The 27,719-nt window shown below is 45.7% G+C and overlaps 1 protein-coding gene across 1 annotated transcript in view; it reads right to left on the bottom strand.

The window, feature by feature from the left end:
- LOC124788941 (glutamate receptor ionotropic, NMDA 2B-like) overlaps window positions 1-27,719 on the bottom strand; it is a 282,134-nt gene that overhangs the window by 184,591 nt on the left and 69,824 nt on the right. Inside the window, exon 4 of the mRNA XM_047256228.1 lies at window positions 18,967-19,085. Within this exon, the coding sequence (XP_047112184.1) occupies window positions 18,967-19,085 (119 nt within the window). The remainder of the gene's footprint in view (window positions 1-18,966; window positions 19,086-27,719) is intronic.

A 27,719-nucleotide genomic window follows, 5' to 3' on the forward strand; every position in this document is an offset into this window, starting at 1 on the left:
GCCTTACTTCTGGTAACTGTAAGCGCATGGGTGTTACCATGGAACTAAAGGTGTGCCGGGGGTGGCCGAGCGGTTCTAGGCGCTGCAGTCTGGAGCCGCGCGACCGCTACAGTAGCAGGTTCGAATCCTGCCTGGATGGATGTGTGTGACGCCCTTAGGTTATTTAGGTTTAAGTAGTTCTAAGTTCTAGGGGACTAATGACCTTAGAAGTTAAGTCCCATAGTGCTCAGACCCATTTGAACCATTTTTGAATAATTGAACCTGTTATTTAATATCTTTTGGTGTTTGATTACACTGTCCCTACAGACCTGTTCTGTGCGCTTGTTAAATGTTACAGCTGGCTGGCTGGTGTTTTGGAGTAAGCGGTACCTTTCCACCTATGGGTACCAGGGGCTGTAAAATCCTGAGTAGCGGGAGGTGACTCCGGGTCGAAGCTCGAGAGGTGGATCTTGTAAGAACTGCCGGCTTGTGCCTTCCGCCTTGGCTTCTCCAAATTAAGTTTTCGTTCTGCCTTCGAGCGACCTGGCGTCACTACTTGCTAATTATTTTTACTCGGTTATTTATTATATTTATTACGTTTATTAAACTTTATGTGAAGAACACCATACAATTGTGAATTAATTTCAGCCGTCAGGCGCATAATTGTTGGCGGTTTTATAATTTTCTTATATAAGAGATAGACTTTGTTTCATAAAAAGACCTTGGTAGCAGATTAAGATATTGTTGTTTTAAAGGAATTTGTTTATATGATTGAGTGGTCCAGGTGTTATGGTGTGGGAGGCATTTTATTGGATGGTCATACCGACCTTCATCGTTATTGTGACACGGTACTCCTTCTCTATCTGCCTCTTTTCAGGGGCGCATTCGGCCTTGACTTAATTTTTGTGGATGACAGAGCGCTTAGCGGATCGCACTGGGCGGGTGGAGGAGCTCTTGGAACGAGAGTGTATTTGGCAAATGGACTGGTCTGTTCATTCCGTCGACTTAAATCCGATCGAGCCTATGTGGAGGACGTATTGCAGCACGTCCATATGTCCACCGTACCGGTGGAGGAATTGGAATGTGTAACACGAGAACTTCCTACCAACATAGTGGCCAGTATGGGAGCACCTTGTAGAGGATGCATAGCTGTGAGTGGTTGTCACACGGCCTATTGAGAACTATGTTTCGCCTTTTGTAATGTCCAGGGGCTATCATAAATAGCGACGACTTAAGTGTAGTTATTGTCTTTGAATAAACGTCTCATTTCTGTTCGTTTCATTGTGTATTTCTTTTAGTTAGCTTCTGTACTATACTGTAGAAGTTCTTTCTACGTTTGGTCCAAGTTTCATCGAGCTTGGCAGTAACATGTTATGCGGAAGTTAGTTTCGTCATCAAGTGTTGCACACCAGTACAGTAAAACGATCCACAGTATAATAAGGAATGAATATCTATGCTGTAAGCTAGACATGGTTACAGGAAGAATATGAAGCTAGTGATAAAGCTTTAATTATGGAGGTGTGCTGTCTGTTCTTGCGCTACAAATTTTTATATGTTGCCACTGAGATATTTCAGTGCCGAACTGCAGCAAAAGATCCGAAATTTTTTTCCTCTAGTGTAAATTTTTAACCATCACGTGGAAAAACTGGAGTTACAAAACATTTTTTTTGTTCATTTTAAATGTATTCACAATTGCTAGTATGGACAACCATCAGCTGTATGATGGAATTATGACAATGAAAATTTGTGCCAGACCAGGACTCTAACTCCGATTTCCCGCTTATCGCGAGCGGTCGCCTTATTTTTTTCTTTCATTCTTTTTAAAAAGTAAAATTTTACTGCATTTGAGGAGACTCTGACCTTTTTAAATTTTTTTGTTTTTCTTTTTTTTTTGACTTATCATTTTAATTGAATGTAAATGATATTCAAAGTCTTTTGATTACATTTAGAAAAATAAAAAATTCTCCTGTGTTTGACGAGATTCATATTTATTTAGATCACATAGGACGCGCTCCGGGCGATAAATAATGATGTGCAATTGGCAGCAGTAACAAACAAACATAAATGGAATTAAAAATGCCCTCCTGGTCGAACAAGCAAAATGGCATCCGCGCACTACCAGCTTGTGGGCGGATACGCTCAGAATTCCATGGCAGCCAGGCGTGTTCCGGCCATGTCTCCGCCGGTTCCAGTTTGCTGGTACACTGGTCCAAGCCCAGGCATTACACAATCGCACTGAAATCACCTTCTCATACTCGGGACACCCAGCTGCAACGGGGGGTTCCAAGAAGGCACTACCCAAAAAGTTAGCATAGTATTGACGGTATCTCGGATTGTGCGTTAGAAAAGTAAAGTGATCTTGCAGGAATGTCCAAAAATCAACAACGCTCTTATCTCCTTCATGAAACAAATAAGAGATCGGAAGGCCTTTTATCTAGTTCACCGCATTGGTCTTCGTATGATGTAAATGTCTCATCTGGGAACATAAGTGTCTTCGGTGCAATTACATGGGGAGCCGTATGTAGAAGTTAGGCAAGCATTTTCTGAAGCAGCTGCCACACCTCTGCAGAAGATCCACACATCAGTCGATGCTCGTCTGTGTCAAGCATGTGGTAATGGGGGCAAAGCAGCGAATCTATCGTGTTAATGGCTCGTAAAAGAAGTTATATGTATTTCCCATTGACAACCAGATTCCAGGTTGCCCGAGCATTCGTGTCGAGGAGGACATAGTACACAGAACGCCAGACCACAGGCCATGAGATCGTAGAATATCGGCTTTCTGCAGCATTTCGAGTATGATTTCTTATCATTAGGTGATTATATCACATGCCATCGGGTTCCTGGTACTAGGCAAGTCAGTATGGACGTAACTGTATGCTATGAAAAAAGGTCATGACATATACAGGGTGAAAAGTATTTAAACCGACAAACTCTGGGAGGTTGTAGGGAACATCAAAACAAATATTTTTCCCTAATGTCATTTTTTCCTATGAGGAATATTTAAACCGGTAGAGGAAGGTTTCTCTGATCGCTAATTAATTAAACCAACACTTTTCTGTTTTTTTATTACCAAGAGACAACACATTAACACAACCCAATTTCAATTACAGGTGATTTTCAAAAATGCCTCCATTGACACGTAAACAAAGGTTACATCGTCGGATCATGTTCTGTCTGACACGGGCAAAAACCCCAGGAGTATCCTGAATTGTTCCTGCTGCTGTTAATATCCGGGCAACCAGATCCTCTTCTGATGCAACAGGAGTTGCGTAAACAGGATTGCGCATCTAGCCTCACACAAAAAAGTCCAGAGGGGACATATCTGGGGATCGAGCAGGCCATGGTACAGGACCACCTCTGCCAATCCACGTTTCTGGGAACCGTAGGTCCAGGAATAGACGCACACGACGACCGAAATGTGCCGGTGCCCCGTCATGTTGGAACCACATGCGTTGTCTTGTAGGGATCGGGACGTCTTCCAGCAATTCTGGCAAAGCTCTGGCGAGAAAATTGTATTAGTGCTTGCCATTTAATGGCTTAGGTAGCAGGCACGACCCAATTAAACAGTCCCCAACAACACCGACCCACACATTAACGAAGAACCGTACTGATTGAAGGATCCCGCTCCACATGCTGCAAGACAGCTTCCTCAAATTGCAGCGTTCTAACCGTGCGACGGCGTCCCTGTCCAGGTAATCTGCTAAATGACCCGGTCTCACGCAGACGTTGGTAATAAGCAGCAAAGGTCGTATGATGCGGGATACGGCGATTAGGATAGTGTTGTTGATAAACCCGCTGTGCAGCTCGTCCGTTGTGGTGCGCTACGTAGTACGCACCAACCGTATTAGTGTACTCACTCCTGGTGTATCGCTCCATTAGTAAACAGAGACAATGCACTACTACGCTGGTGGACAGCAGTTGCCTACAACTGAAGAGCGTAATACGCCCTCTAACAACTGAAGATCGTAATACGGCCTCTAACAACTCACGAGCGTAGTACGGCCTCCGCCGGTTTAAATAATCCTCATAGGAAAAAATGACACTAGGGAAAAATATTTGTTTTGATGTCCCCTACAACCTCCCAGACTTTGTCGGTTTAAATACTTTTCACCCTGTATATGAGAGAAAAATACGTGCTACTGCAACGGGTACCACTCGGAGGGAGGGAGGGCGGGGGGAAAGGGAGGGAGGGGAGGGGGAAAGGGAGGGGTCAGCTCATCAATCAGACTTCCCGTTAATCCGGTCCGGCGGCGGGTCCACGATTTAACCATCTTACTTAGATTAAGGGGAGCTGCTCTGGCATGGACGTTGACACGGCCGAAGCCGCCGTGTCGAGGAGGAAGAGTTAGCGTGCCGTAATGGGCTTTGATGATGAGTCCCACACTTGAAAAGTAGCCTAACGTCGCCTGGAGTGTGTCCGCCATTGCCATTGGCATGGGTAAAATCTGTTCAAATGGGGTAGTGCGAGGCCAGACGATTGTTAACAGAATCCACCCGTTGTATCATGTCCAATGCTCTCAAAAGGTTGCCACGAACGTTCGTGCGGATAGCTTGAAGAAGGTGTTTATAGAAGTTAAAATCTTCTGGGTTATTAGGACTCGTCATGTTTCTTCTAAAGTGAACGACGTTTCGACCCCTCTGTTGGGATCTTCCTCAGGATCTTCTGGTGTCCACTACAGCTAGCCGCCGGCCGGCCGGCCTAATAACCCAGAAGATTTTAACTTCAGTGACAACGGCCCCGAAAGCCTGCAGACTTACATACAGGCGTTTATAGTTAGACCGTGCGCTGTATATCATGCGTGAAGGTTATCTCCAAACATTTGATCTTGTCCACCAATGGCTGGAAGACCTCTACCAACGAACATAGCACCAGATTTCGTCAGGTTCACACTGCTTCCAGAAGCAGTCTCATGTTGGTTATATATTACAGTGCCTCTTGCAATTCATCCCGTGATAGAACCAAGACCACCAGGTCACCTGCTTATGCACAGCAGATGAAAGCATGTCCCCTCATTGTGACCCCCGTCAATCGGGTCCTCATACTGTGTAACAGTGGCTCAAGGGCGATGGCCTAAAGGACCATCAACAGCGGACATCCTTGGCGCACTGACTGCACGACAGTAACAGGGCCCGCCACATGGCAATTGATCAGCACTCGCGACGTGGCACCTCAGAGGGTTCATAAGACGATGTGTATAAATGCGTTTGGTAAGGCCATCCGCCGCAGCTCTTCCTCTAGAAAGACGCGACCCACTCTATCAAAGGCGTGGTCGAAGTCCACTGTCACTAATGCACAGCAACTGCGGAAGGTCGCTGCCAGGGCTATGATGTCACAGTAATCGCTAACCGCCGCCTGACTGTTACTGTCACCATCAAAGCACGTTCGATCCACAGAGATGACTTGAGGAACGACGTGCCGAAGGTGAGCGGCAAGAATCCGGGTAAAAATCTTGATGTCACAGTTTAACAAGGTCAACTCCCCTACCCCCAGACGGCTTGGAGGCCGGGATAATCAGGCCTTCTACGAATTAAGGTGGGAGGGGAAGGTCAAGTTTCATCAGTTCTTCATACAGCGCAGCCCACCGTGAAGCCATGATGTCGTGGAATGTGGGATAAAGCTCCAGCGGAAAGTCATCAGGACCTGGGGCTTCGTTTGCTGTACCCTTCTGAAGAGCATCAGTGACGTCATCACCTCCGCCAAGGGTTCCTGTCAAGGGGTGGAGAATGGCATTCATTACCGCGGTGTTCTGGTCCTCTGCTGCATATAACTGTTTGTAGTGATAGACAAAGGCCTCTGCGATACCATTCTGGGACGTCAATCGGCTACCATCTGGCATGTCAACGGCGTTGACCAGCTTTCTCCGACACCATTGCTTCTCTCGGATAATATGATGCGTGGACGAGAGTTCTCCTCGTACTCAATCGTGACACCTTGTACGTACTATTGTGCCCTCAAGGCGGCGACGCATAAGCGAAATTAGAGGGCCTTGGCTTGAGAGGTAGCGGAGAATTGTGAAATAATATTTCATGGCATGTCGCTGCCACAGCATTTCGGCCTTAATTCATCATCGAACGACGTAATGCAGGCTTGGTGCAATCGAGCCACCACCGGAGAGTTGAAGGATATGCTGGAAGGCGTCACACACAGTTTTTCCACGTTGTCTCTACGACCAGCCTGCGTTCCGGATTTTTGAAATTGACGACATTCAGCTTCCATGGACCTCGACCGCGCCATACCTTCCGCCACTGGAGGGAAACAGTGCAAAAGTAGGCGATAATGTCGGAGAAGGCCGTAGGTCACAACTCAGCGACAAGCGTGGCAGTTATGAGTCCTTGGGAAACATAAACACAGTCAAGACGACTCGCTGAATGGCTGGTGACATACGTATACCCAGCACGCGGTCCGAAGTACCGGTGAGTTCATGCGCGAGCAGCTTGAGTTTCTGGCATGTGGTGAAACGGAGGTGTTGGTCCTTCTGGGGTAACACACAACTGAAGTCGCCGCCAATAATAATACGGTCGTAGTGACGCACAAACTAAGGAGCAACCTCTTCTGAGTACAATGCGTTAGGTTAACGCTATCACACGAGAATCACCATAACTTTAGACCGATCTATTCGCACCATCAACAGAACAGTCTCTGCTAACGGTATACTACGCCTTCCACATCGCTGGCAGCGGGTTCTACACAACGCTGGTGACTACTTTGAAGGAGAATAACAGGTGCAAACATGTAACTCTTTTGTATCGGTTGTGAATAAATAGTTGCCACTATTTAAGTTCCAATCCTCGTAGTTGCAGCCGGCCGCGGTGGCCGTGCGGTTCTAGGCGCTGCAGTCCGGAACCGCGCGACTGCTACGGTCGCAGGTTCGAATCCTGCCTCGGGCATGGACGTGTGTGATGTCCTTAGGTTAGTTAGGTTTCAGTAGTTCTAAGTTCTAGGGGACTGATGACCTAAGATGTTAAGTTCCATAGTGCTCAGAGCCATTTTTTTTCGTAGTTGCAGAAATCAATGTAGGACGTACGACGAACGTATCAGTTAGGGCAGTGCGGCGTAATTTGGCGTTAATGGGCTACGCAGCAGGCGGCCGACTGAGTGTCTTTGCTAACAGACGATATCGACTGCAGCGCCTCTTCTGGTCTCGTGACCATATCAGTTGAACCCTAGACAACTGGCAAACTCTGGCCCGATCTCAGATGGCAGGAGCTTATGGTCAAGTACAGGTCTGGCGCAGACTCCACGAAGCCGACCCGAGTTGTCAATGAGGCATTATGCAAGCTGGTGGCGGCTCTAAAATGACGTGGATTGTATTTACATGCAGTGGACTGGTTCTTTTGGTCCAACTGAACCGATGATTGATTGGAAATCAATCTGGAGACCACATCTACATCTACATCTACATCTACATGGTTACTGTGCAATTGACATTTAAGTGCCTGGCAGAGGGTTCATCGAACCATTTTCATACTACTTCTCTACCATTCCACTCTCGAATGGCGCGTGGGAAAAAGGAAAACCTACATCTTTCCGTTCGAGCTCTGATTTCTCTTATTTTATTATGATGATCATTTTTCGCTACATAGGTGGGTAGCAACAAAATATTTTCGCATTCGGAAGAGAAAGTTGTTGATTGAAATTTCGTAAATAGATTTCGCCGCAAAGAAAACCGCCCTTGTTTCAGTGACTGCCACCCCAACTCGCGTATCATATCAGTGACACTCTCACCACTATTGCGCGATAAGACGAAACGGGCTGCCCTTCTTTGCACTTTTTCGATGTCCTCCGTCAGTTCTACCTGGTAAGGATCCAACACCGCGCAGCAATATTCCAGCAGAGGACGGACAAGTGTATGCAGGCTGTCTCTTTAGTGGGTTTGTCGCATCTTGTAAGTGTTCTGCCAACAAAGCGCAGTTTTTGTTTCGCCTTCCCCACAATATTATCTATGTGGGCTTTCCAATTTTAGTTGATCGTAATTGTAATTCCTAGGTATTTAGTCGAATTGACAGCCCTTAGCTTTGTGCGATTTATCATATACCCAAAATTTATCTAATTTCTTTTAGTACCCATGTGGATGGCCTCACACTTTACTTTGTTTAGAGCCAATTGCCACTTTTCCGCACCATACCGAAATCATTTTGTAATTGGAAATGATCGTCTGATGACTTTCTAGAAGGTAAATTACAGCATCATTTGCAAACAATCTAAGGGGGCTGCTCAGATTATCACCTAGATCATTTATGGTTCAAAATGGTTCAAATGGCTCTGAGCACTATGGGACTTAACATCTATGGTCATCAGTCCCCTAGAACTTAGAACTACTTAAACCTAACTAACCTAAGGACAGCACACAACACCCAGCCATCACGAGGCAGAGAAAATCCCTGACCCCGCCGGGAATCGAACCCGGGAACCCGGGCGTGGGAAGCGAGAACGCTACCGCACGACCACGAGATGCGGGCGATCATTTATGTAAATCAGGAACAGCAGAGAGCCTATGACAGTACCTTGCGGAACGCCAGATATCACTTCTGTTCTACTCGATGATTTACGGTCTATCACTACGAACTGTGACCTCTTTGAGAGGAAATCACGAAACCAGTCACACAACTGAGACGATACTCCATATGCACGCAATTTGATTAACAGTCGCTTGTGAGGAACGGTACCAGAAGCCTTCTAGAAATCAAGGAATATGGAATCGATCTGAGATCCCTTGTCCACAGCACTCATTACTTAATGGGAATAAAGAGCTAGCTGTGTTGCACCATAGCGATATTTTCTGAATCCGTGTTGGTTATGTATCAATAAGTCATTTTCTTCAAGGTGATTCATAATATTCGAGTACAGTATATGCTCAAAAATCCTGCTGCAAATTGAGGTGAGTGATATGGGTCTGTAATTCATTGGGTTACTCCTATTTCCTTTCTTGAATATTGGTGTGACCTGTGCTACTTTCCATACTTTAGGAACAGACCTTTCGTGAAATGGTTCAAATGGCTCTGAGCACTATGGGACTTAACATCTGTGCTCATCAGTCCTCTAGAACGTAGAACTACTTAAACCTAACTAACCTAAGGACATCACATACATCCATGCCCGAGGCAGGATTCGAACCTGCGACCGTAGCGGTCACGCGGCTCCAGACTGAAGCGCCTAGAACCGCACGGCCACACCGGCCGGCACCTTTCGTCAAGTGAGCGGTTGTATATGATTGCTAAGAAAGGCGCTATTGTGTCTGCATACTGCATTTTCAGTCATTCATGGACTTCATGTTCACAAAGAACGACGAAATTTTGTATGGGTGACAATATGCCATGTCACCGGGTCATAGTTGTTCGCGATTGTTTTGAAGAACTTTCTGAATAATTAGACCGGATGATATGGCCACCCAAATGGCCCTTACGGACAGCTGTAGACGCAGCATTGTTCAGTATTTTTGCATGGAACTTCCGACGTCTTGTTAAGTACATGCTACGTTGAGTTGCTGCACTACGCCGGGCAAAAGATGATCCAACACGATATTAGGACGTATCCCGCGACTTTTGTCACTTCTGTGTATAGTTATGCCGCAGACATAACTTCCTGGCCGCTGTTTTTAATCTCGTGGACCGTGGTTGATCTAGTAAATACACTCCTGGAAATTGAAATAAGAACACCGTGAATTCATTGTCCCAGGAAGGGGAAACTTTATTGACACATTCCTGGGATCAGATACATCACATGATCACACTGACAGAACCACAGGCACATAGACACAGGCAACAGAGCATGCACAATGTCGGCACTAGTACAGTGTATATCCACCTTTAGCAGCAATGCAGGCTGATATTCTCCCATGGAGACGATCGTAGAGATGCTGGATGTAGTCCTGTGGAACGGCTTGCCATGCCATTTCCACCTGGCGCCTCAGTTGGACCAGCGTTCGTGCTGGATGTGCAGACCGCGTGAGACGACGCTTCATCCAGTCCCAAACATGCTCAATGGGGGAGAGATCCGGAGATCTTGCTGGCCAGGGTAGTTGACTTACACCTTCTAGAGCACGTTGGGTGGCACGGGATACATGCGGACGTGCATTGTCCTGTTGGAACAGCAAGTTCCCTTGCCGGTCTAGGAATGATAGAACGATGGGTTCGATGACGGTTTGGATGTACCGTGCTCTATTCAGTGTCCCCTCGACGATCACCAGTGGTGTACGGCCAGTGTAGGAGATCGCTCCCCACACCATGATGCCGGGTGTTGGCCCTGTGTGCCTCGGTCGTATGCAGTCCTGATTGTGGCGCTCACCTGCACGGCGCCAAACACGCATACGACCATCATTGGCTCCAAGGCAGAAGCGACTCTCATCGCTGAAGACGACACGTCTCCATTCGTCCCTCCATTCACGCCTGTCGCGACACCACTGGAGGCGGGCTGCACGATGTTGGGGCGTGAGCGGAAGACGGCCTAACGGTGTGCGGGACCGTAGCCCAGCTTCATGGAGACGGTTGCGAATGGTCCTCGCCGATACCCCAGGAGCAACAGTGTCCCTAATTTGCTGGGAAGTGGCGGTGCGGTCCCCTACGGCACTGCGTAGGATCCTACGGTCTTGGCATGCATCTGTGCGTCGCTGCGGTCCGGTCCCAGGTCGACGGGCACGTGCACCTCCCGCCGACCACTGGCGACAACATCGATGTACTGTGGAGACCTCACGCCCCACGTGTTGAGCAATTCGGCGGTACGTCCACCCGGCCTCCCGCATGCCCACTATACGCCCTCGCTCAAAGTCCGTCAACTGCACGTACGGTTCACGTCCACGCTGTCGCGGCATGCTACCAGTGTTAAAGACTGCGATGGAGCTCCGTATGCCACGGCAAACTGGCTGACACTGACGGCGGCGGTGCACAAATGCTGCGCAGCTAGCGCCATTCGACGGCCAACACCGCGGTTCCTGGTGTGTCCGCTGTGCCGTGCGTGTGATCATTGCTTGTACAGCCCTTTCGCAGTGTCCGGAGCAAGTATGGTGGGTCTGACACACCGGTGTCAATGTGTTCTTTTTTCCATTTCCAGGAGTGTACTTCCGTGATGGCGGGAAGACACCAAGCTGGAAAGTTATATCCGTCTTCTCTGTAGAAGTTACATTTGTTATGGGGAATCTCACTCGCTTCTCGGACTCTCCCATGTAAACGAAAGTTGGTAGGCGAGTTCTTACATTTGAAACACGATGTCTATTAAAATTTCGCGCCAGTCGCATAAGAGTGGCGATAGCAGCGCCATTATGAGAATGCAAATCAGGTTTGCTTCAAATACATGCTGTGCTGTAACGGTCGTGAGCGTTAGGTACCTTTGAGACTGCACGTGGTGAGTTGATGTTAGTCAAGAATGTCTTTGAGGTGACAAAGACACCATTATCAACAGCTGACTCAGTTTGAACGAGGTCACCTAATAGGGCTAAGAGAAGATGGATATTCCTACTGCGATACTGCAGAAAGACTAGGCAGGATGTACCCTCTGCACATCATTGCTGGCAGCGGTGTTCACGAGAATGTACGGATGCAAGAAGACAGCTTCGAACAGGCACGTGACACCACCTAGAGGGAAGACCATTGTGTTCGGCCTATGGCTCTGGCGCATCGTACTGCATCTGCAGCAACAATGTGAGCAGCAGCTAGCACCACAGTGACACACTGAACTGTTACAAATCAGTTACTTCAAGGACAGCTACGAGCCAGACGTACTGTAACATGCAGTCCACTGATCCCCCCCCCCCCCCCCCCCTCCCGCCGGAGGTTCGAGTCCACCCTCGGGCATGGGTATGTGTGTGTTGTCCTTAGCATAAGTTAGTTTAAGTAGTGTGTAAGTCTAGGGACCGATGACCTCAGCAGTTTGGTCCCTTAGAAATTCACGCACATTTGAACACTGACTCCAAACCGCAGCCAATTGCGACTTTAGTGGTGTCAAGCGAGAGTTCATTGGAGGGCAGAGTGGAAGTCTGTTTTGTTTTCTGATGAAAGCGGATTGTGTCTCGGTGCCAGTGATGGCCGCGTGTTGGACAGGAGGAGGCTACTTGGGGACCTGCAACCAACCTGTTTGCGTAATAGACACACTGCACCTACACCTGGAGTTATGGTCTAGGGTGTGATTTTGTATGACAACAAGAGCTCTCTTGTAGTTGTCCCACGCACCCTGACTGCAAATTTGCACATCAGTCTGGTGGTGTGACCTGTTGTGCTGCCAATCACAAACGCCATCCCTGGGAGTGTTTTCCAACAGGATAACGCTCGCTCACATAGCTCTATTGTACCTAAAATGCACTACAAAGTATCGACATGTTACCAATATCGACGTGTTGTCTTGGCCTGCTCGATCACCAGATCTGTCTCCAATCGGCATGCCAACTCCAGCGTCATCCACAACCAGCATTAACCGCCGTTGTATTGAACGACCAAGTGCAACAGACATGGAACTTTATACCACGAACTAACAATCGGGATCTGTACAACACAATGCATGCAAGCTTGCATGATTAAATTCAATGGTCTGGCGGTTACGTCGGTCATTAATGTACCAACATTTTACATTTTCAGTGGCGTATCTCGCGCTTACATTAATCTGTGATCTTGCAATGTTAATAACTTAAATAAGTTACATAGACAAATGTATTCCCGAAATTTCATTACTCTACATTAATTAATTTCTGACGTTGCGAATTTTCCGCCAGTGTGCTGTTAAAATAAGCACAACGGTCAAAAATATTCTCTCTCAGCAGACGTCACATATTGCCGTAGAACACAACCGCTAGTCTTGATAACGGCTTCAGTTTGGAGGGGAAGAGTGACCACTTGTTTCTTCAGATATGCCATGTCCAACTGAAATGGCTCACTGACGACTAGACCCCGCATAGCTATCAAATTGCGATGATGCTGATTGCTACGTGACATCCGCTGTCCCAAATAGTCCCATACACTTCCTATGAGATTAAGGTCGGGCGATGCCTTAGTGTTTGTCAAACTAGAAACCTTTCTCTGCAGCCTTGTCAACACGACCGTTGTCAGTTTGGAAGACGGTGGTGCCCACAGTATACTCATCATGAAAATGTAGAACGAAGGGTGATATATGGTCACATTAATGATAACCTTAATAAGTGATCGCCAGTCACCCACAAACCATGGCACAATCACCTATGGCCTGAGCTACATCCATTAAAAGCTATGGGTTAAACCTGTTTTGGACTCCCGGTGAACTCGACGCTTAACTTCATTTGAAAAAGGGAAAGTGCAAGACCCCTACTCGTCAACCACACTACACACATCCAGTCAGCTAACGACCAGTTTCCCTGATGTTTGTCGTTTTGCGAGATGTCCGATTCCCGTCGTGATGCTCGCTCGGGAATCGGCTGAGATGCACCTGACAGTAGGGGAGACCGCGGCAAGTTTGCGCACCGGTCACGTTAACGCAGAGCGGTTTTGTCTGGAGCCATTCTTTCTAGAGCGCTACCGACAGTGGAAGATTAATACTGCCATCTACTGAGGGCTCTCACAAACTCCAGGACACCAGTTGAGTGAACGTCTTAGCGCGGAGAATATATCTGCGTTTTTGTGCAAGGTGAATAAATTAAGTTACTCAAATATCGAGGTTCCTAGGTAGCACACATTTTAGATCTGAGAGTAGATAAATATACCTTCGTTTACAGGACACTATTCTACTTTACAAGGTACATTTGCGTAATCTGAAAACCTTTAAGCTACTACTGTAGTTTCGTAAGTAATTCAAAGATGGGGATGGGGCACGTTTACGCAGATCTATTGGGACACGTTCACGCTCTATTTTGCACTGCCAGTCTAACTGATATCCCAGTCAAGGAAACTATAAAGCAACAGCAGCTGGAAACCCGATAAAAAAGATGAAGGAACAGGAGAATAAAAGGTAGAAATTGCTATACATTGCATTACATTACATTTATCGTTTTCCATGAATTCCTTGGAGAGGAGTTTCTGGGATTTGCAACGAGTCGAGTTTTTTTTTTTACTCAGATACATGGATATTGTACAATCCTAGTGCAGACAGAGTTATGAGCTATAAAAGCTATTTCATTATAATGAGTCTCAAGCAGAAAAGAGTAATTCTATGTGGGTAAGAAAGTGCTAAAAGCAAGAACAAGGAAAAACGTTGGTAGGCCTACTTCTGATGTCATCGTCAGTGTTCTAACCAAAGACACACTCTATTGTCTTCTGCGGACCTATTCAGGTGCGCGTTATTTTCGGTTTCCTTTATGTACATCATGTTGTGTCTCCTCCTTCCTTTTTATTTTATTTTTATTTATTTATTTATTGTTCTGTGGGACCAAATTAAGGAGAAGTCTCCATGGTCATGGAACGAGTCAATACATGAAATTATAACACGATATTAGAAACAGATAAAATGAAATATAAAAAAACATATTCAGGTGACAAGTCGTAAGTTTAAATGAAGAAAATCAACAATGTAACACTGGAATTTGCTTAATTTTTTAGCTCTTCCAGGAGCTCCTCGACAGAAAAGAAGGAGTGAGCCATGAGGAAACTCTTCAGTTTAGACTTAAAAGAGTGTGGGCTACTGCTAAGATTTTTGAGTTCTTGTGTTAGCATATTGAAAATGGATGCAGCAGAATACTGCACTCCTTTCTGAACAAGAGTCAAGGAAGTGCATTCTACATGCAGATTTGATTTCTGCCTAGTATTAACTGAGTGAAAGCTGCTAACTCTTGGGAATAGGCTAATATTGCTAACAACAAACGACATTAAAGAAAATATATACTGTGAGGGCAATGTCAGAATTCCCAGATTTTTGAATAGGGGTCGACAAGAGGTTCTCGAACTTACACCACATATAGCTCGAACAGCCCGTTTTTGAGCCAAAAATACCCTTTTTGAATCAGAAGAATTACCCCCAAAAATAATACCATACAACATAAGCGTATGAAAATATGCGAAGTAGACTACTTTTCGTGTTGAAGTGTCACTTATTTCAGATACTGTTCTAATGGTAAATAAAGCAGCATTTAGCTTCTGAACAAGATCCTGGACATGGGCTTTCCACAACAGCTTACTATCTATCCGAACGCCTAGGAACTTGAACTGTTCTGTCTCGCTTATAATATGCCTATTCTGTCTGATCAAAATATCGGTTCTTCTTGAATTACGAGTCAGAAACTGTAAAAACTGAGTCTTACTGTGATTTAGCATCAAATTATTTTCCACAAGCCACGAACTTATTTCATGAACTGCATTATTTGTTACTGTTTCAATATTACACACAACATCCTTCACTATCAAGCTGTTGTCATCAGCAAACAGAAATATTTTTGAATCACCTGTAATACTAGAAGGCATATCATTTATATAAATAAGAAACAGCAGTGGCCCCAGCACCGACCCTTGGGGAACGCCCCACTTAACAGTGCCCCATTGGGACTGAACATCACTACCACTCTCAATATTGCGGAGAATTACCCTCTGCTTTCTGTTCTTAAAGTAAGAGGCGAACCAATTGCAAGCTTCTCCCCTTATTCCATAATGGTCCAACTTCTGCAGTAATATTTTGTGGTCAACACAGTCAAAAGCCTTCGTTAAATCAAAGAAAACACCTAGCGTTCGCAACCTTTTATTTAATCCATCCAAAACCTCACAGAGAAAAGAGAATATAGCATTTTCAGTTGTTAAACCATTTCTAAAACCAAACTGAACATTTGACAGCAAATTATGTGAATTTAAATGCTGCAGTAACCTTGTATATACAACCTTCTCGATGGCATAGAAATAGGTCTAAAATTGTCAACATTATCAATGTCTCCATTTTTATAAAGTGGCTTCACTACCGAGTACTTTAATCGGTCAGGAAACCGACCACTCCTAAAGGAAAAGTTACAGATATGGCTAAGTACTGGGCTAACATACATAGAACAATACTTCAGTATTCTGCTAGATACCCCGTCATATCCATGAGAGTTCTTAGTCTTTAGTGATTTAATTATTAACTCAATCTCCCTCATGTGAGTATCATGGAGGAGCATTTCAGGTAACAGCCTGGGAACACTTTTTCTAAGAGCGCTATATGATTCCCTGTTGGGACTAGGTTTCTATTTAGTTCACCTGCTTTATTCAGAAAGTGATTATTAAATACTGTACATATATGCGACTTATCAGTAACACGGACATTCCCACTACGCACTGATTCTATATCCTCGACCTGTCTCTGCAGACCAGCAACTTCCTTTACGACTGACCATATGGTTTTAATTTTATCCTGAGACTTAGCTATTCTATCTGCATACCACATACTTTTTGCCTTCCTAATAACATTTTTAAGCACCTTACAATACTGTTTGTAATGGGCTGCTGCATTTAGATTTTGACTGTTTCTAACGTTTTGATATAATTGCCACTTTGTTCTACAAGATATTCTTATCCCTCTAGTCAGCCACCCAGGCTGCCTATTTGTGCTAGTACCTTGTTTTAAACGTTCTAACGGAAAGCAACTTTCAAAGAGCATGAGAAAAAACTTGAGAAAAGCATTATATTTATCATCTACTGTATCAGCACTATAAACATCTTGCCACTCTTGTTCCTTTATAAGGTTTACAAAGGTCTCTACAGCAACTGGATCAGCTTTCCTGAACAGCTGATGACTATATTTAACACGTGTTGCAGCACAAAAATCTTTTAAAGTTAAAATTTGTGCATCATGATCTGAAAGGCCATTCACCTTTTTGCTAACAGAATGCCCTTCTAGTAATGAGGAATGAACAAAAATGTTGTCTATGGTTATTCTACTGTTCCCTTGCACTCTCGTTGGAAAGAATACGGTTTGGATAAGATTATATTAATTAAAGAGGTCTACCAGCATCCTCTTCCTTGCACAATCACTTATACAATTAATATTGAAGTCACCACATATAACTAACTTTTTGTTTTTTCTATAAAGTGAACCAAGAACCTCCTCTAGCTTTAGCAAAAATCGGAGTCTGGGGATCTATAAATAACCACAGTTAGAAGTTTAGCTCCGTTAAATTTAACCACACCTGCACAACATTCAAACACCTTTTCAGTGCAGTACTTTGAAACATCAATTGACTCAAATGATATGCCGTTCTTCACATACATGGCTACTCCCCCACACCGCAAAGAGCTCCTCGAAAAGCTGCCAGCCAACCTGTATCCTGGTAAAGGAAGCCTCTGAATTATCTCCTTATTTAAGAAGTGTTCAGATATACCACTAATTTCAGAGTCAACATCTATAAGCAGTTCACTAACTTTATCTCTAATACCTTGTATATTTTGATGAAATATACTAATTCCCTCATTACTCGGAAATGATTGTTAGAGAGACTTCCCTTAAGCAGGAATACCTATCAGCTGACTTCAATCTAAAAAAGGTGCAGCTCTAACACCCACTACTGCAGGAATTTTCCCATGAGTGACCCCACCAACCCCACCTATGCTGTCACCTATAAGCTTTGCCAACCTCCCCTTCCCATACCTGTTGAGGTGCAGGCCATGTCTAGTGAAACCCGTCCTGCTGATAGACGCCACCGACACCACTGAAATATGACCCATGCTTTCTATCATCAGCGCACCCCCAAGTCCCATGTTATTACGCCTGATCTTCTCTCACAAACTAGTCCTTTCAAAACCTCTGGACAAGCATTCCCGTGTCAACGAATGTCCCATACAATTCTTCTTCCTTCCTCTTATAACCTGCAGCAGTTTGATGAAGTGGAAGAAAATTGCGTTTGGGTTTACTGCTTCAAACGGTACAACCAATCAAAAAGAAATAAAAGATGGGTCTAGTGTCTTAGACATAGAAGATGGGCTCACGACAGTTGTGTCACAGAGACACATTTTTGTGTGCATACATTGTAACTTGGACACTGATGATGACTAGGCCTTTAATTAATATCAGACTTCGATGTAGGCCATATTGTACTAACAGGTGGAAGTTCGCTAAAATGTTTGTTTATGTCAATATAATTTTTGTATTTTACCATGTTAATTGGTGTAACTAAGCGCGTAATTTTGTTTACTGCTAAGTATGATGTGTGTAAAAGTGCCCCAATAGGTGCATAAACTTGCTGCATATCCTGGGCACATTTACGCACTCGACTTGAGACTGTATAAAATTTTTTGGCACTCTTAATGTAAAGTTGAGTTATAATTATATGTACGAAGTTATACTTCAGTAACCATTTTATGAAACTAAAAAAATTTAACATGATAAATGTAAACAAAAAATTCAATAAATTCCGGAAATAAATCCGCTTAAGCGTGACCCTGTCTCTCCTAATAATTCATTTGAAACCGATTGTCACTTACCAGGTGTGACACTTGTTTTCAGCCTCTGCCAGGATCTTTGTACGACTAATGTTCCTGTGACATGTTCATGGTTGTCAGTGATACGTAATTCCTTGTAGATTCGATAGACCAGGGTTGCTTTTAGCTTGGCCACTTTGGAAGAAGACGAGTTCTTTGGGGCCGCACTTAAAATACTTAACACTAGTAACAATAACTGCAGAGAAAAAAAATGGACTAGTGAGAGAATAGCATCTTGTGGTGGGAGCTTCGCACTGAAATTTATCTTTCACATCAACAGAATTTTATTGAATTTCTTCCGGTCATGTGATAGAGACTCACTTCTTGGGCAGCGTCGATATTTGTTTTGGGCCGCATGCTGCCCGCGGGCCGCAGGTTAGATACCCCTGCGGTAGGTAGTTGTGGTTGATACTGACCACGGCATTTACCGTGTGGTCATGGACACGACTCAGCGCAAAAGCCCATTTCTGCTGTTGTCATGACTCCACTTCGACCGCGCTGATTCCATACAATGGAATGGTTTACAGACACGTCTTCACTCCCATGGCTTACCTCGTTTGGAGAGTCACACGACTGGTACACCCGAAGTGATCATTAGGCTCTTTTGAGGGGATTACAGATATTACGTCCAGTGAGCTTAGTAATAAGGAGATGAGTACGTACCGTGCGGTGAATCCCCGTGGCGAGTCGACATGGACGGCGGCCTGGAAGAGCACAGCCCACACCAGCCAGTAGGTGCGGAACAGCGAGAAGCGGTGGTTGGGCGCCGGCGCCGCTTGCTGCTGGTAGTACAAACGGGCGACGTTAGGCGGCTCCACTAGCACAGCAAGCAGCTTGCACAAATCTTTGTAAAATTACACAGCTAGCTCACAGATTATTGTATACCTTTGAAGTACAGTGGATAGACTGTAAATGTGGGGAGTACACTTCAGTTAATTAAAATTGCAATACCAGGAAAAACAGCAAATTCTGGCGTATACAATTGGCATCTGTCACGTAGAGAAGCACTACAAGAGCTGAAAACAAATGAGTCGCCATTCCAGATGGAATCTGAGTTCGGTTTTACAGTGAGTACTCTGCAACATTGGCCACTTACTTAGGCTGCATTTATCGCGAATGCCTAGCCAAGCAAGAAGTCAATGGATGGAGGACAACAGGCAGCTTCCATACACTTAGGTTCCGGAAAGGATTTGACACGGTGCCCACCGCAGATTCTACATCTACATCTGCATACATACACCGCAATCCACCATACGGTGCGTGGCGAAGGGTAGCTCGTACCACAACTAGCATCTTCTCTCCCTGTTCCACTCCCAAACAGAACGAGGGAAAAATGACTGCCTATATGCCTCTGTACGAGCCCTAATCTCTCTTATCTCATGTTTGTGGTCTTTCCGCGAAATATAAGTTGGCGGCAGTAAAATTGTACTGCAGTCAGCCTCAAATGCTGGTTCTCTAAATTTCCCCAGTAGCGATTCACGAAAAGAACGCCTCCTTTCCTCCAGAGACTCCCACCGGAGTTCCTGAAGCATTTCCGTAACACTCGCGTGATGATCAAACCTACCAGTAACAAATCTAGCAGCCCGCCTCTGAGTTGCTTCCTCCCTCAATCCGACCTGATAGGGATCCCAAACGCTCGAGCAGTACTCAAGAATAGGTCGTATTAGTGTTTTGTAAGCGGTCTCCTTTACATGTGAACCACATCTTCCCAAAATTCTATCAATGAACCGAAGACGACTATCCGCTTTCCCCACAACTGCCATTACATGCTTGTCCCACTTCATATGGCTCTGCAGTGTTACGCCCAAATACACTCCTGGAAATGGAAAAAAGAACACATTGACACCGGTGTGTCAGACCCACCATACTTGCTCCGGACACTGCGAAAGGGCTGTACAAGCAATGATCACACGCACGGCACAGCGGACACACCAGGAACCGCGGTGTTGGCCGTCGAATGGCGCTAGCTGCGCAGCATTTGTGCACCGCCGCCGTCAGTGTCAGCCAGTTTGCCGTGGCATACGGAGCTCCATCGCAGTCTTTAACACTGGTAGCATGCCGCGACAGGGTGGACGTGAACCGTATGTGCAGTTGACGGACTTTGAGCGAGGGCGTATAGTGGGCATGCGGGAGGCCGGGTGGACGTACCGCCGAATTGCTCAACACGTGGGGCGTGAGGTCTCCACAGTACATCGATGTTGTCGCCAGTGGTCGGCGGAAGGTGCACGTGCCCGTCGACCTGGGACCGGACCGCAGCGACGCACGGATGCACGCCAAGACAGTAGGATCCTACGCAGTGCCGTAGGGGACCGCACCGCCACTTCCCAGCAAATTAGGGACACTGTTGCTCCTGGGGTATCGGCGAGGACCATTCGCAACCGTCTCCATGAAGCTGGGCTACGGTCCCGCACACCGTTAGGCCGTCTTCCGCTCACGCCCCAACATCGTGCAGCCCGCCTCCAGTGGTGTCGCGACAGGCGTGAATGGAGGGACGAATGGAGACGTGTCGTCTTCAGCAATGAGAGTCGCTTTTGCCTTGGTGCCAATGTTGGTCGTATGCGTGTTTGGCGCCGTGCAGGTGAGCGCCACAATCAGGACTGCATACGACCGAGGCACACAGGGCCAACACCCGGCATCATGGTGTGGGGAGCGATCTCCTACACTGGCCGTACACCACTGGTGATCGTCGAGGGGACACTGAACAGTGCACGGTACATCCAAACCGTCATCGAACCCATCGTTCTACCATTCCTAGACCGGCAAGGGAACTTGCTGTTCCAACAGGACAATGCACGTCCGCATGTATCCCGTGCCACCCAACGTGCTCTAGAAGGTGTAAGTCAACTACCCTGGCCAGCAAGATCTCCGGATCTGTCCCCCATTGAGCATGTTTGGGACTGGATGAAGCGTCGTCTCACGCGGTCTGCACGTCCAGCACGAACGCTGGTCCAACTGAGGCGCCAGGTGGAAATGGCATGGCAAGCCGTTCCACAGGACTACATCCAGCATCTCTACGATCGTCTCCATGGGAGAATAGCAGCCTGCATTGCTGCGAAAGGTGGATATACACTGTACTAGTGCCGACATTGTGCATGCTCTGTTGCCTGTGTCTATGTGCCTGTGGTTCTGTCAGTGTGATCATGTGATGTATCTGATCCCAGGAATGTGTCAATATAGTTTCCCCTTCCTGGGACAATGAATTCACGGTGTTCTTATTTCAATTTCCAGGTGTGTATTTAATCGACGTGACTGTGTCAAGCGCTACACTACTAATGGAGTATTCAAACATTACAGGATTCTTTTTCCTATTCATCTGCATTAATTTACATTTATCTATATTTAGAGTTAGCTGCCATTCTTTACACCAGTCACAAATCCTGTCCAAGTCATCTTGTATCTACAGTCACTCAACGACGACACCATCCCGTACACCATAGCATCATCAGCCAACAGCCGCACATTGCTATCCACCCTATCCAAAAGATCATTTATGTAGATAGAAAACAACAGCGGACCTACCACACTTCCCTGGGGCACTCCAGATGATACCCTCACCTCCGATGAACACTCACCATCGAGGACAACGTACTGGGTTCTATTACTTAAGAAGTCTTCGAGCCACTCACATATTTGGGAACCATCCCGTATGCTCGTACCTTAGTTAGGAGTCTGCAGTGGGTCACCGAGTCAAAGGCTTTCCGGAAGTCAAGGATATGGCATCCGTCTGATACCCTTCATCCATGGCTCGCAAGATATCATGTGAAAAAGGTTCGAGCATACGGTTCAAATGGGTCTGAGCACTATGGGACTTAACATCTGAGGTCATCAGTCCCCTAGACTTAGAAGTACTTAAACCTAACGACATCACACACATCCATGCCCGAGGCAGGATTCGAACCTGCGACCGTAGCGGTCGCGCGGTTCTAGACTGAAACGCCCAGAAGCGCTCGGTCACACCGGCCGGCGAACATACGGTCTAGGTTCCTAGAATTGTGAGTGGCTCGAGGACTTTTTAAGTAATAGAATCAAATACATGGTCCCCGACGATGCGTCTTCATCAGACACAAAGATATCTACAGGAGTGCTCCAGGGAAATGTGTCTGGATCGCTTTTATTCTCTATACGTATAAATGATTTGGCAGAATGGGTGAAAAGTAATTTACGGCTGTCTGCTGATGACGCTGTGATGCACCGGAAGATGTCTTCTTTGAGTGACTGTAGGAATATACAAGATTACTTCGACAAAATTTGTAGTTCATGTGATGAATGATGGCTAGTTTTAAATGTAGAAAAGTGAGTTAATGCGAATGAGTGGAAAACAGTCCTGTAACGTTCGAAAACAGCAATAGGGTGCAGCATGACACAGTCACTTCGATTAAATATCTAGGCGCAACGTTGCCTAGCGAAATAAAATGGAATGAGCAGGTCAGGTTGGCATAAGGGAAGGCGAATGGTCGACTTCGTTTTATTGGGAGAATTTTGCGGAAGTGTAACCCATCCAAAAAGGAGACGGTGTATAGAAAGTTAGTGGGTTCTGTTACCGGTAGCCTCGATCAGCACGCAAGTATTACGGAGACTCTTCGTCAACACCAATGGGAATCTCTGGAGGGAAGACGATGCCCTTTCTGCGCGGCCTATTTCGCAAATTTGGAGAACTGTCATTTGAGGCCGACTGCAGAACGATTCTTCTGCCGCCAAGGTACGTTGCGTTTCGCCTAGGGACCACGAAGATAAGATGTGAGAAACTAGGGCTTGCACAGAGGTTTCTAGACAGTCGTTTGTCCCTCACTCTATTTGCGAGTGGAGGAGACGAAATGACTAGTAGTGGTACGATGTACCCTCCGCCATACACCGTACGGTAGTTTGCGGAGTATGATTGTACAGGCAGGTGTAGGCTTTACTTATTGTGCGTATTTAACGCAGTGGCTAGAATTAATAGGTGACTTGGGGTACAAGGTGTGCGAAATTTAATACGCAGAGCTGTCACCACTGTCAGCAACAATGGCTCTAAGCCAGCTGATGCTGCTTTGATTCTGTGCCAGGGCTCACGCCTGTCAGTGTCTAGCGGTTGGCCAGTCTCGACAAACTATGACTAAATTTCTTCATTGGCAAGAAATCGGGAGATAGTACTTACCAGTGTACCAGTCGTACACCGTCTGTATCACGTAGATTAGGACGGCATTGGCAACACATACTGGCCTTAACAGGTCAGAAGTGTAGCACCTGATGTCCAAATTTCCAGATTTATGGACCAAAAGTGATATTATTGTGTACCCAATGGCAGCCAGCAACATCACGTCACATGCTAGGCCCCTATGACGATGTGGAATTCAATTTGGTAACGTTCGTGCTTTTAGGATCCTCCTACACAAGGAGACATCCCTCGTGATGCCGTGCACAGAACAGGAACTCGTATGGAAAGACATGGAACGACTGGTTTGTCCATTGTTGTCGCTGGACGCTCCTCTGCCGGTGCGCCTCTCTCTCCTGCTGCGTTGAGGAAAGCGACAATGGTTGCCGTGCTGATATCCCGTAATTCCCCAGACGTCGACACGTCGGCTGGAGAGACGCCTATTTTTTGACTCTAGGTATGTGCCACGGCAGTGCGAACTCGCAAAGCTGAACAAGCTACATGTCTTTCCTTTCAGATAATAGTTGCACGGGGCCGCTAAGAACTTACATGGCGTTGAGAATAACCCTCCTGAACATCGATTCTACCGGGGTATCTCTCCTATGGGTTGTCAGGCGCATTTTCTCTGATATTTCGGCAGCTCTACACAATTTCGTTTTTACAACCTGTAGCTACAGTCAGCCAAAACAAATCCTGCTCATCACGTCTATCATACGACACCGACATCGATGAAAAGCGTCGGTTTGTTTACCATTACAAACAAACTGATGTTTAAAGTGGAATATTACGTTCCCATTTGACAGAACGACCCCAGATTAATCTGGTACGTTATTCGTGTTATCGATAAATATTAACAGGAACAGTAGAATACAAAGAATAATCGGCACTCTAACAGTGGCTGAGCTGCGCTTCTGTAGGGCATAGCAGTCAGGGAGGGCCTGGACAGTATTCTTCATGTTTTACTGATCCTGTTAATATTTATTGATAAACCGAATCACGCACTAGACTAATTTGGGGTTCCTTTATCGAATGGGCACGTAACATTCCGCTTTAAAAACCATTTTGTTCGTGACAGGGAAAAAAACCTACGCTTTCCATTGGCGTTGGGCGTCGCATGGAGTACGTGATGAGCAGGATTTGTTTGCGCTGACTCCAGCTACACTAAAAAAAAGGCTATGTGCCGAAATACCAGGGAAAATGGTCGTGCCGACTCTTAGGAGAGACAGACAGAATACATGTTTGCATGCCAGTCATGGGATACTTCCAACGTGAGCAGGAGTATCGTCGATCGGTAGGTCACGGTCCTGCCACCGTCAAAGTTCGACGAGTGCTGGTAGAGGTTTCTGTTTCTTACACGAAGCATAATACTATCTTTTCACGACAACCAATATTCAAACGCATTTTCTGACTGTGAAAGCAAGTGATTAATCTTTTCTTATATATAACATATACATGGCGTTACAGCTACGTGCTTTGTGCAGTTGATCAAGAAATGTGGATTTGCATATCCAAACACGAATTTGCTAAATGCTGCATTTAACGTGTTGCAATTTTAATTTCCAGCAATGTACTGAGGCTAACCTAAAAAAATATAGTTTCGGCGAACCTTAAGGTTTTCTCAGTTTTTATATACTTTTAGGCTAACATAATAAAAATATAAGTTTCGGTGAGAATTAAGGTTAGTCATTTTTATATCCTTTTATTATGCTTACGAGAGAAGGTTGAAGAGTTCCTGACTTTGGTCGTCTCCTGTTGGATTTACAAATCTGCCCTTCTTTTAAGTATTTCGATCCTCTCGTCAGTCCTATCTGGCAAGGATCTCATACTGTGGAGCAGCATTTTAACAGAGAACGAACAAGTGTAGTGTAGGCTGCCTCTTTAATAGATAGATTACGTCGTCCAAGAGTTCTGCCAACCAAATGCAATCTTTGGTCTGTATTTTCCACAACATTTTCTATGTGTCGGTTCCAATTTAAGTTATTTATAATTGTAATCCCTATGCTTTTTCGGGATAAATTTTCAGTCATCTCCCATAAGTCCAACCCCTCGTCCAAGTCGTGGGAGATGGGCAACGGCACAAAGTAGGGGATTGCCTTTAGGGGCGATGTACAGCGGGGACTTCGTGTGCCCCAGGACCGCTACGGTAGCTGAGAAGGCCCTATGGGAACCCTGAAACGTGACGGCTAACGGGGCTCTGGTGAAGCTGCGATAGGCCTAGCAAGCCAGTAGTGGATAAATCAACTGCTTTCAAAAAGGGAACATGCCTCGGATCACGGAACGGATTTAAAGGAAACGGACCAAGCAATGGAAAAGGATTACGAGATGGTTTACGGCTGGGCACCTTAAACGTAAGGACTCTAACTGGGAAGTTAGAAGAAATTGTAGAAATGATGGAAAGGAGGAAATTGGACATCTTGGGACTTGCTGAGACCAGGTGGAGAGGAATTGGTGAAAAACCACTAAGTAAAGGATGTAAACTGTACTGGATAGGGAATGAGAGGGGAAGAAATGGAGTGGCAATAGTGGTCAGAGAGGGTCTGCAGGAGGAGGTGGAAGGTATCAATGATCGAATGATAAAAGCCAGAGTACGGGTGAAAGGAAAAAGCATTGAAATCATCCAAGCATATGCCCCACAGGTGGGGTGTACAAAAAAGGAGAAGGAGGAATTTGAAGATGACATGCAAAAACAGCTAAATGGAGGAAATCAGATTATAATAGGGGACCTCAATGCACATGTTGGCACAGACAGGAAAGGATTCGAGGAGATAATGGGACCAGAGGGCTGGGGGAACCGAAATAGAGAAGGAAAATTGTTGCTGGAATTCTGCAAGAGGAATGGGCTGGCGATCGCAAATTCGTGGTACAAGAAGAGGAGTAGTCACAAAATAACTTGGTACAGTGGGGACTGGTCCCAAACTTCAGTAGTAGACTATGTACTAGTGGATAGGCAGATGATGAGCAGCCTCACAGATGTTAAGGTCATACCATCTGAGGCCTTAGACAGCGACCATCGGCTGTTGGTAGCCACCCTAAGAGAGAAAAAAGATAGGAGGGCAACAGATATACAGGAGAAAAGGTTGAAGACATGGATGCTGAAAGAGGATGAACGGAGGACCCAGTACCAGACACTGATCAGGAAGAAGCTGCCAAAGGAAGATCAGAGAACAGTGGAAGAAGAATGGGGCGATTTTAAGAGGGCTCTAGTTGAGGCAGCTGAGACTGTGTGCGGAAGAACTAGCACAAAGAGGAGAAGTAGGGAAACCCCATGGTGGAACAACATATGTAAAGAGGCAGTACTTCGAAAGAACAAAGCCTTCAGAGAATGGTTCCAGACCCGAACAGAGGAAGCTAGGGTAAAATATAAGGAAAGCAAGAAAGCGGCACAGACCATAGTAAGGGCGGAGAAGAAGAAGTGGATGGAAAAATGGACAAGAATGTTAGAAGAGGACAGTGAAGGGAACAAAAAAGTACTTTACACCATGGTAAGAAATAAGAGGAATGACAGAAGCGAGTGCCTGAGGATCATGGATAATAATGGAAGAGTTGTGGAGGAAATGCATGAGCTCAAAAAGATTTGGAAGGAGTACTTTGAAGATCTGTTGAATGCTGCCAAGCAGGTAACTAACAGCGATAGAGAGCCTAAGGCAGCAGACGATTATAATAGTGGGGAAATTGATGATCTAACTTGGAATGAAGTGGAAGAAGCCACAAAGAGGATGAAAGGGGGCAAGGCACCAGGTTGGGACGAAGTAACAGTGGATATGATACGAGCAGCAGGAGAAGTAGGAACCCAGTGGCTATACAGAGTGCTGAGGGTGGTGTGGAAGGAGAACAGAATTCCTGAGGATTGGAAGAAAGGAATTATAGTCCCGATCTTCAAGAAAGGGGATAAAAGGAGATGTGAGAACTACAGAGGAATCACCCTGCTATGCCACTGTGGAAAAATCTATGAAAAGATGCTGGAGAAGAGAATAAGAAGCAGTATTGAAAGTAGACTGCAAGAGGAGCAGTACGGTTTCAGACCGGGAAGATCAACAACGGACCTCATATTTGCGGTAAGGCAACTGCAGGAAAGGCACTATGAGTACGGGAAGGACTTAATCATGGCCTTTTTGGATATTGAGAAGGCGTATGACAGTATCTGTAGGGACAAGCTCTGGGATGTGCTGAACGCAAAAGGGATAGATGAAGAGATTACACGAAAAGTCAGAAAAATGTATGAGGGAAGTGAGAGTTGTGTGAAAGTGGGGAGGGAACGTACTGCATGGTTCAAGCTGGAAAATGG

The sequence above is a fragment of the Schistocerca piceifrons genome, chromosome 3, assembly GCF_021461385.2.
Source record: "Schistocerca piceifrons isolate TAMUIC-IGC-003096 chromosome 3, iqSchPice1.1, whole genome shotgun sequence".
Lineage (NCBI taxonomy): Eukaryota > Metazoa > Arthropoda > Insecta > Orthoptera > Acrididae > Schistocerca > Schistocerca piceifrons.